At 36.0% G+C, this 10398-nt stretch overlaps 1 protein-coding gene and 1 pseudogene across 1 annotated transcript; one reads left to right on the top strand and one right to left on the bottom strand.

Annotated features, from left to right (window-relative positions):
• The first annotated feature begins 1066 nt into the window (after positions 1-1066).
• On the top strand, positions 1067-1959 carry LOC105747423 (olfactory receptor 51A4-like; annotated as a pseudogene).
• Positions 1960-9235: 7276 nt separating this feature from the next.
• OR52E2 (olfactory receptor family 52 subfamily E member 2) lies at positions 9236-10171 on the bottom strand. The gene has a single exon (XM_023582591.2). The coding sequence runs from the start codon at positions 10169-10171 to the stop codon at positions 9236-9238; it is 936 nt and encodes a 311-aa protein (XP_023438359.1).
• Between the last annotated feature and the right edge of the window lie 227 nt (positions 10172-10398).

Genomic DNA, 10398 nt, shown 5'->3' with positions numbered 1-10398 from the left:
CATTTTAAGTTGACTGTGTTCTTTAAATATTTTGGATACAAGTCTAGATAAGTAATTTTGAAATACTTTATCTCATATTGTGGGTTCTCTTTTGATTTCTTAATGTTACCATTTATAGCACAAAGATTTTTATTGCTTTTTTTTTTTTTTTGATTTGACAGTTGGGCTTTTCTGTTGTTTCTTATTGTGTTTATTTTTTGGTATTATTTCTATGAATATTTTTTTCTAACCTCTTTAAAGATTTTTAAAATATTATCTCTGATTTATTTTGAAATAATAATTGTATATGATATGAGGTATGGGCCCAATTCATTTTTGGCTTATAGTCCAGTTGTCTGAGCACCATTTATTTTTAAAGGAATGCAGTTTCTTAAAGATTACAATTCTTTAATAACTGCAATTTCAGTTGTAGTAAGTGGAGACCTTAATTTGATCCTACTCTATGCAAATTCACAGAATTTCAGTGTAATGGGTATCATTATCTCAATACAAATAGAGGTTGAGAAATTTGCTGCTTGTTTTTTCTATGCTGAGGTCAGGGAATGCATACAGAATATATATATTTGGTTTTTGAGGATTACATATGAAAATTAATATATTTTCTTATCTCACTTCTCACCCTATTATGGGTCTTAAAATAAAGTCTTGATATTTTGTTTTAGTCCTAAGAATTATATACTTCAAAAAATTCAGAAATTACCTCCATTTGTATACATATTTTCATAGTTGTTTCTCATTCAAGTCTGTATATCACCTTCTAATTATCATTGTGATAGGCTTGAATAAGAATAATATTTCTTTATTGTGTATCTCCTGCAACTGTTTATTTAAAAATGAGGATTCACTTCTATCTTTTCAACACCAAACAAAACTCCAAAAACCAAATAATCGTTCATTGTTTTTGTTAAAAAATATTATATTAGCTGATTTGAAGATACAAATAAATTGTAATAACCAGAAAACTAAAGAATGAGTTAGAAAAATCATATTCATTGAGCTAACTTGTTTATGCCACTGCAGTAAAATTCTGCTGATTCCCACATCCTGATTCCCTCACATACTTGCTATGTCAGGCTTCAACACTTCTGAAACAGAAATCTCTACCTTCTTCCTGATAGGGATGCCAGGGATGGAGGAAGCTCACATCTGGCTCTCCATCCCAATTTGCCTCATGTACCTCCTTGCCATTTTGTGGAACTGCACCATTCTCTTTCTCATCAAAACAGAGAGCATTCTCCTTGAACCTATGTATTATTTCCTATCCATGCTGACAATTTTCTGACCTGGGACTCTCAATCTCTTCCCTTCCAAACATGCTGAGAATCTTCTTATTCAATGCCACAGGGATTCCCTCCAATGCCTGCTTTGCTCAAGAGGTTTTCATTAATGGATTCTCATCTGTGGAGTCATTAGTACTTTTTATCATGTCTGTTGTTGATCACTTTATAACCATCTATAACCCTTTGAGATACACCTCTATCCTTACCAGTTCCAGAGTCATTAAAATTGGTCTTTCACTGACTGGAATAAGTGTGTTATTTGTCCTCCCTTTCCCCTTTATTCTAAAGATGTTGAAATTTTGCAAGAAAATCTTTTTGTCCCACTCCTACTGCCTCCACCGGGACGTCATGAAACTGCCCTGTTCTGACAACAGGGTCAATATAATCTATGGACTTTTTGTGACTCTTACAGGTATGTTAGTCTTCATGTGCATTTCTGTGTCCTACATGCTGATTCTAAAAATTGTTCTGGGCATTGCTACACACAAGGGTTGCCTCAAGTTACTCACACTTGCACATCTCACATCTGTGCCATCCTCATCTTCTATGTACCTATTTTCAACTTGACTGTCCTTCACAGTTTGCCGAAAATGTTTCTACACCTATTAGAACCATTATTGCTGATATCTTCCTTCTGGTTCCCCCTCTAATGAATCCCCCGGTAGACATTTCTACCTAGCTCATGGCCTGGCTAAAATCAGGGACATCTGTCCTTAATAAATATTCCCCCAGTGAGTCCTATGTGAAGACTCCTCTTTGGTGAGCATCAAGTAAAGGATAAAGCCTCCATTCTCCATTTGGGTAGACATGAAAATACAGAGACCAGGGCAAGTTCACAATTGTTTAGGTTACACAGTCATGTGACTCTACTACATTTTCCACAGACAGACAGAGGGAAAGACAGGACAGAAGAGAAGAAGTGTCAATAGCTGAGTATCACAGAGAGTTGAGGTTGGGTAGATGACAGAAAGGAAACTCTACATTTATATAAAATAGCAAAGACATCACTGATAATCCCTGTTTGCATTTGTACCTTTTCAATCATTATAAGCCAGATGTCTCAAACTAGGAAGACCTCCTATCAGTTTTCTATCATGGTGAAGGAAAGAAAGGGATAAAAAGGAGGAAATAAGTAAGGAGAAAAAGAAAGTAAGAAAGGAAAGAAGAAGGAATTGAATGGAAGGAAGAAAGGGGGGAGGGAAGGAAGGAGAGATTGAGAGTAGGAAGCAGAGAGGGAGGGAATCAGAAAGGAAGGAAGAAAAGAAACCCTAAATATGTCCTCTCAAATCCCAAATCAAAGGTGATTAAAAGTAAACGATCTCTCTCTCTATAAATATATCTACATTTCTATATCTATATCAACATCAACATCTATATCTGTATTTATCTATACTGTAGAAATAGTCTAGTCTATTTCTGAGTACTGCTTTGTGCATTGTAGGTCAAGAATCAAACCCATCAGCCACAGGGAGCAGCAATGCCACTGCATAAACACTTAATAGCATGCTAGGGCTCTAGATAATTCGTGTTATATCCCCGGTTTTCATGCAAATTTGTTAATGGATTTCCCAGTATAGTGTGCACATACGTCCCCTTTCTCTTAAGATTCAGAATTGCTGAGATTTTAATTTTTTAGAGGGAGAGACATGTATCCTGTATCTCAAAGATTTACTATTTCTTGAAATCTTTCCCCTCCAAAACTTTACACATTGTAATTCCCAAGAATGATAACAAAGAAACCCTCAGGCCTCTTCATTAAATTAAATTTCTCCATCATACATGATTTAAGGTTCTCTAAGAACATATTCTGTTCTAGTTAGGATAAAATTCATTTTTGAGTTATATAAAAAATCTTATAAGGCACTTCTAGTTCGTTTATTATTTACTTGAATAAACATCAGAATTAGAAGATCAAAGTTAAAACAACCACTGGATTTTACATGTTTGCCTTCACTAGTTTATTATTTAACAATTTACCCCGTGGATTATGTATTTATCATTCCCTTAAACAATATGCTGTGCTCATTACTAGCAGTAAGCTAGGGTCTCTTTAACATTAAAGAGCTTGATGTCTAGAAATTCGGTTAAAGAGGTAGGTGTATGTTATTTTAATTAATTGTGTAAAATGTAATCCTAAAGATATTAGTTATATAGGAAAACATTTACTTTGTCACAATTTCTGTCTCTAAGTTTGCAAGCTATTTATGCTGCACATTTAATGCTGCCACAAGCTACCTCTTTTTTCTTTTTTTTTACAAGCTCCCTCTTGAGGCTACTTGCATTACTTTTCTCTTACTTCTTCCTTAATAATTGTAAACCACTCTAGAATTTACCTGTGAAAGCTGGGAGACCATTTTACACAGTAATTTGTTACTTCTCAGAGTTTAGAGTAATATAAGACCTCCTGTAAAATCCGGAAAAGTATTCTTTAATATCATTTGAACAACAATAGAATGAATTAATTTTATCATTTGCAAAAGATAAGCTAACTGGTCCATAGTGATCACATATGTACACAGAAAATAGGAATAATTCACTGTTCACAGCTTCTTAAAAATCCTGCCTAAATACCTAAATCATGAAGAAAAGATTTCAGGTTAAACTAAGAGTTATTTGATCAGAAACAGCATATGGTTGCCACTTCTATAACTTTTTGTTGCCCAACAGTGACTGCCTCTTTTACTTCTCCAACCTTTCCTATTATAGATGTAGTACAAATATATTTTGAAGCCATTTGAAATACTCAATGATGTGTTAAAATAAAGAGACTCAAATCATTCTTAACATCTTACATTTTTGTTTCCTCTCTGCTTTTCTCCCTCTTTCTCTCAGGTGACTTTTAAAATAATATATAAAATGCTTTAAACATTTTAATATAATCACAAGGGAGAAACAATATATGTGTGTATGTGTGTTTGTTTGTGTGTGTTAAGTGTGTTTCTGGTTAGAGCTCTTAACTCAGCTGCAAGTGCCAACAGCCGTCAATATATACAGGGGAAAGCTCAAAGAATGTTAGTCAACACTGAGGAATCACACTCTTAGTTCATAGTTTCAATAATTTACAGAAGTAATAGAAATAGCCTGATGAAGAGGGTAATGAATACCCATACTACACACACACACATATATATACACTATATATAAACAAGCAATTATAAATATATGTGTACAGTAAAAGTGGGTCTTGTATAAAACAAACAATAATGAATTTGAATGAGACAAATATTTTGAGTAAAAAATTAATCCATTTCTGTGAATCTTAATTTCAATTATAATAGTTACACTGAGATAGAGAACTTCCATTATTCTAGCAGCAAGGATATTGATAAGATGTGGAGAATAAAAGAAGGGTTGATATATAGGAACTTATTTTTCCTCAGTTTATTACCACTTTCCTTAAGTTTAATCTCATACATGCCTTCCTTGTGACTTGAGATTATTCTCACCAGAGGAGAGAATGCTGTTGATGATTAAACTTCTATTTTTTTAGAAAATTATAAAACTTTCTTGAAAGACATTAAAGAAAGAAACACTAAGATCATGGAAAAGAGACAGCTATTTAAATGCTAGTTCTACCCCAAAGGACCAGTAGATTCACTGAAATTTTTAAAATAAATATTTCATTTTATAATAGTGTATGTAAATACACACACACACACACACACATATACAGAAAAAGGGGAAGGCAGTAAAGATAGTTCCTATATATACCACACCCCACACCCAAATTCCCCTGTTGTTAAATCATATATTAGTATGGCATATTTTTTACAACTAATGAAAAAACAGTTATAACATTATTAGAAAATGAAGTCCATACTTTATCCATATTTATTTAATTGTTTACCTAACGTCCCTTTCTTATTTCAGGATCCCATCCAAGTTATCACATTATATTCAGTCATGGTCTCTCTTTAGGCTCTTCTAGACTCTGAGACTTCCTTGGGTTTTTCTTATGTTTGATGAGCTTAACAGTTTTGAGGAATGTTGATCAGGCATCTTATAAAATGTTCTCCAATTTTTATTTTTTAATGTTTCTCTCTTAGTTGGATGGGAATTATAGGTTCTGGGTAAGAAGATCCCAGAGGTAAAGTGCCATTCTCATCACATCATATCAAGGGCATGTGCTATGATGACTTATCTCTGTGTACAAATTTACCTTGACTGCTAGACTGTGCTGGTGTTTGTTAGGTTTTTCTATTTAATGATATCTCTGCCCACTCCTTTCCATATGTACTCTTTGGAGGAATATCACTAGGTATAGCCCACATTTAAGGCATAAGGAGCTATACTTCACTATTCTGAGGGGGAAATTTCTACATAAATTACTTGGGATAATTTTGCACAGGAGATTTGCTTATTCTCCACATTAGCTTGCTTTTTGATCTTTTTGAGTTTTTGTTTTTGCTCCAGGACCATTATAAAATTTATACATGGGTCAAATAAATTACTGGGAGAAGTACTAGGAGTCTGACATCCTTGTCTTAATGATAGGATGTTTGTTCTTTTCCAGTACCAAGGGAAAGCTGTCATGCTAACACACTTGGATAATCCAGGAGAAATCAGCACACATGTACATGTTCATATGAAATCACCCTTACCAATAACACCGAGTTCCACCTATCCTTCTTGCTGCTGGAAATCCCAGAGTCAGAAACAATTCACATCTGGATGTACTTTCCCTTCCTTTCTGTGTACCTGATTGCACTCATAGGAAACTTCACTGTTTGTGATCCAGACTGTCTTGGTCATCCGGCCTGTGTCAGTACTAAGGTCAACATCATATGGTCTGGAAACTATTGCGATGAGGGGATTAGACATCATGGCCATTGCAGTCTCTATCCAAATTTTCCAGGATATTTCCATGATATTTTCTGCCTTTTATCCTGCAAGATCAGGCTCAAGTCTGTCAGTACATGTGATTTGGATGTCTGTGAAATTTTGGCCTTTACACTTCAGCCTTCTTCTCTTTTATGACACACCACTTTGGCTGAAATGTTCCCTACTACATTCAGAACATTCTTGTGGTCAATGTGAATGTAGTTATTCAACCAGTGCCCACCCTGTCCTCTAAGGAATGAGAACGAAGTAAGTCTGTGCAAGTGTATTGACAGTACTCATTCAGAAATAAGTGATATATGAGGATCTCAAGTTCTTGAGTTTTATAACCAATCCAAAATTAGGTAAACAAGCAAGGACTTAGGTTGATTGATTATATAGCCTTTAAAAATGGGAAATTTCTTTACCTTCTTCTTGGGGGTATTTTAGGTCAGTCAGAGAGTGAAACCAACATTGATATCCAAATAATTGTTGATAATAGTCCTGCAGAGTATGGTTTTAGGTAGACTTTGATAACAAATGTACTCATCACTATCCAGCACACTATGTGGAGATGATGTAAAATATTTTGTATCTGAGAATCTTTGGGCACTATTTAGTCTGTCTTGTCAGTAGTTCTCCCTATCCTCTGAATTTCTTTCTCTCTTTTCATCTCTTGCAAAAAAGACAAGCAAACACATAAATCTTCTGCTTACCCTCAAAGTATATGTATCTGTGTTTAAGCTGGCAATCTGTTTATAAAGAGTTTGTTTCTCTCTGCATTTAATTAAACTTTGAAATGTTTAATTATGATATACATGCATATACTTCCTGACTGATGTTTATATATCCATGGATTTGAATGCAACCAATGGTGCCAGATTATTCAGTTTTTTATGGATTTTTTCCTTCTCACAAAATAATCAATAACTTGTGCTAAGTGTCTATTTTCAGAGTTATTAAATGCTGGGAATCCAGTGATGACTATGGCACTTTCTTTGACCTAAAGGAATTTACAGAGTTTAAAGTTATTTGGCTGAAATGCAAGCTAGGAATTGTATAATTTATGTTATTTTTAAAACTGTGGACAGGAGAGTATGAATTAACTAATTATGCTGAGGCACAGGATAGAGTATCAAAAAAACGATGGCATTTTTCCTGGGTTAGAAAGGATGTGTCGATATCAACACAGTGTAAAACAGCATTCCATGGTGAGAGAAAATTATGAGCAAATAAAGATTTTGAGAGCTCTAGAGACATTCAATGGCAAAAATTAAAATAATTGTAAAATGATGTATAAGATCAAAGCAAATGGGACATGCAGTGATAATAAAAAAGTGATCTAAAATAAGAAAATGATTGTTATGAAAAGTTTACTACTCAGGAGGGAATAACAGCCAGTATATATAAGACAGGAAATAAGAGAAAAATGAGAGAAATTAGGCTATATATGTCTGTGGCAGTTTGAGATTATTTTATGAATCCAAATATGAGAAAGATTATGCTCATAAACTAATCTATTTCTCTGAGTATATTACCCTTTGATTGCATTAAATTCAGCTGAGGGGCCTTTGATCAGATTATGCATTAAGATTGATTTAGGGTTTTTAATTCAACTATGTCAGTGGGCGTGACTCAAATTGAATTCCTGTCCCCTTTGTGGGGTATATAAATGGGCACTCACAGAGATGGACACAGGAGGAGAGTTCTGTCATTTTTTTGATCCTGCCATGTGACAGAAAGGAGAAGGATCACACAACTGAAGGCTGGGGAGAGAAGAGCCTTTTGCCTGATTGGCTACAGCTGAAATTGGGACATGAGCAGAACAGCTGAGACTGATATAAGAAACTCTAGGAGACAAGTGTTATGCCATTTGCAGTTGAAATCAGGAAAAAAGCCAAGCAGCTGAGTCACAGAGAAGAAGCCCAGGGAAAGGAGAGACCAGGCTGAGACTGCATGTTGCAACTGACTGGCTGAACCAGAAAGCAGAAGAGTAGACACTGATATAGGAGGTCTGGAAAGAAACATGCCCTATGCCAGGGTAGAGAGGACTATGGAATCATTTAAGAACAAAGCATCAAAAGATTGGGTCCATGGATCTCAAGCCCAGCATGAAAGAAAGTGCAGCCTGCCCAGGAATGGCGGTGCACACACGGAAAGCTGACACAACAAGATGACACAACAAAAAGAAACACAGATTCCCGTGCCACTGACAACAACAAAAGCGGACAAAGAAGACACAGCAAATAGACACAGAGAACAGACAACCGGGGGCAGGGAAGGGGAGATAAATAAATAAATCTTTAAAAAAAAAGAGGAAAGGGTAAGTCTGGAGGTGAAGGCTGAAAACTGGACAGAAATCACCCACCATCTTGCTTCAACACGTGGTAGCTGACTTTGGTGAGAAAGCACCTCTTATGGTGCCTTGAGTTGGACTTTTCACAGCCTTGTTGGAGTAAGCTTTTACCACAAATGAGTGCCCCTTATAAAACCAACAGATAGCTAGTACGTTGCATCCATAGGCTTTTGCCAAATGAAGATAGTGTCAAATGTGCATTCGTGTCTATTTAAAATACTAAAATTGTCAGATTGCTTTAAATAGAAATCCTGTGCTGCTTCTAAGGAGGGCGAAGCTTAACTATAGTGATACAGAAAGGCTGAAACTAAAAGGATGACTATTTATAATTTAAATTTGTTGACAAATTTAAAAACATGTAAGATCCATAAAGCTAGGGAAATGATAATTACCATCTTATTCCTAGCATTCTGTAATTCTGAAAATAGACACTAATAAAATGATAAAGAAGAAACACCAGGAAACTCCAATTAAGCCAGCAACAATATATGCCTTCAAATCTGCTGACGTAAAATCATGAAACCAGTTGTTGAAAACAATACAAACGACATAACCTGGTAAAAGGATATTATAAAGTCATTGAAAAGAAATAAAAAGGATCCAGCAAAAAGTACTCAGAAATGCTCTTAAAATCAAGCAATAATTTAGTGCACTGAAATTCACAGAAGGGAGATGGTATAAAAACACATTTGGATATAATTCTTATGAAAAGAGATTTCTCTAAGATTTTTAAGATTGCATATTTAATCTCATGTATTAGGTGTTATTCCTTTTCCGTTTCCTATTTCCATAATACCATTTTCTTCACACGGTCATAGATCTGCTTTGTTCTGACTCCATAGATGATAGGGTTGAGCATGGGTGGCACTATGACATAAAGATTGGCTAGGAGTATATGGACGTAGCGGGGGACATTCTTGCCAAAGCGATGTGTCATAAAGGAAAAGAGGGCTGGTGTATAGAAGGCAAGAATTACACAAATATGCGAACCACATGTGCTGAGGGACTTGAGTCGGGCTTCAAGGGAAGGAAGACGGAACACAGCACAGAGTATCTGACAATAAGAAAGAGCAATGGCTATAATGTCAAACACTAGATTACAAATGGCACCTAAGCCATAAATAATATTGATCTTGATACTGGCACAGGACAGGCGAGCCAGACCCATGTGCTCACAATAGGTGTGAGGGATGATATGATTCCCACAGAAGGGCAATCTCAGTATGAGAAACACAAATGGAATAGCAAAAATAAATGACCTCACTAATGCACTGAGACCAATCACAGAAACTACTTCATTGGTGAGGATGGTGCTGTATCGAAGTGGGTTGCAGATGGCCACATAGCGGTCATAAGCCATTGCCAAGAGCACTGCTGATTCCGTAAGTGTTAGGTTGTGGATGAAAAACATCTGGGTGAGGCAGGCCTCAAAGTTGATCTCCCTGAGGCTAAACCAGAAGATGCCGAGCATCTTAGGGATGGTAGCTGTGGAGAGGCCCAGGTCAGTGGCAGCCAACATGGCCAGGAAGTAGAACATGGGCTGGTGTAGGCTGCTCTCAGCCTGGATCACAAACAGAATGGTGAAATTTCCTATGAGTGCAGTCACATACACAGCAAAAAAGGGAAAGCCAATCCAGAGGTGATGTGTTTCCAATCCTGGAATTCCCAGCAGTAAGAAGGAGGAGGGATGGAATTTTGTGTCATTGGAAAGGAACATCCTCTTTAGTAATGCACAGCTATGCAGTCCTTGGAAATATGTGCTCACTACATTTGCTGTGCATCTGAGTATCCTGCCAGTTTTGTGGACCTAGAAAATAATAAAATAATGTCATACAGTTGTGTACAACTCCCTTCTAGAGTTAATTCCATCAGCTTAAAATACACTGTGTATAGAGCACTATAGAGTTGTAAGAGCCCTATCCCTGATATTTCAGGGATAGGGAC

This window comes from Dasypus novemcinctus, chromosome 10, assembly GCF_030445035.2.
Source record: "Dasypus novemcinctus isolate mDasNov1 chromosome 10, mDasNov1.1.hap2, whole genome shotgun sequence".
NCBI classification, from domain to species: Eukaryota; Metazoa; Chordata; class Mammalia; order Cingulata; family Dasypodidae; genus Dasypus; species Dasypus novemcinctus.
This window is presented reverse-complemented; position numbering and strand designations above follow the sequence as displayed.

Coding starts and splice junctions, on each gene's coding strand:
- OR52E2 (XM_023582591.2), bottom strand. CDS start 10,171: ATGTTCCTTTCCAATGACACAAAATTCCATCCCTCCTCCTTCTTACTG.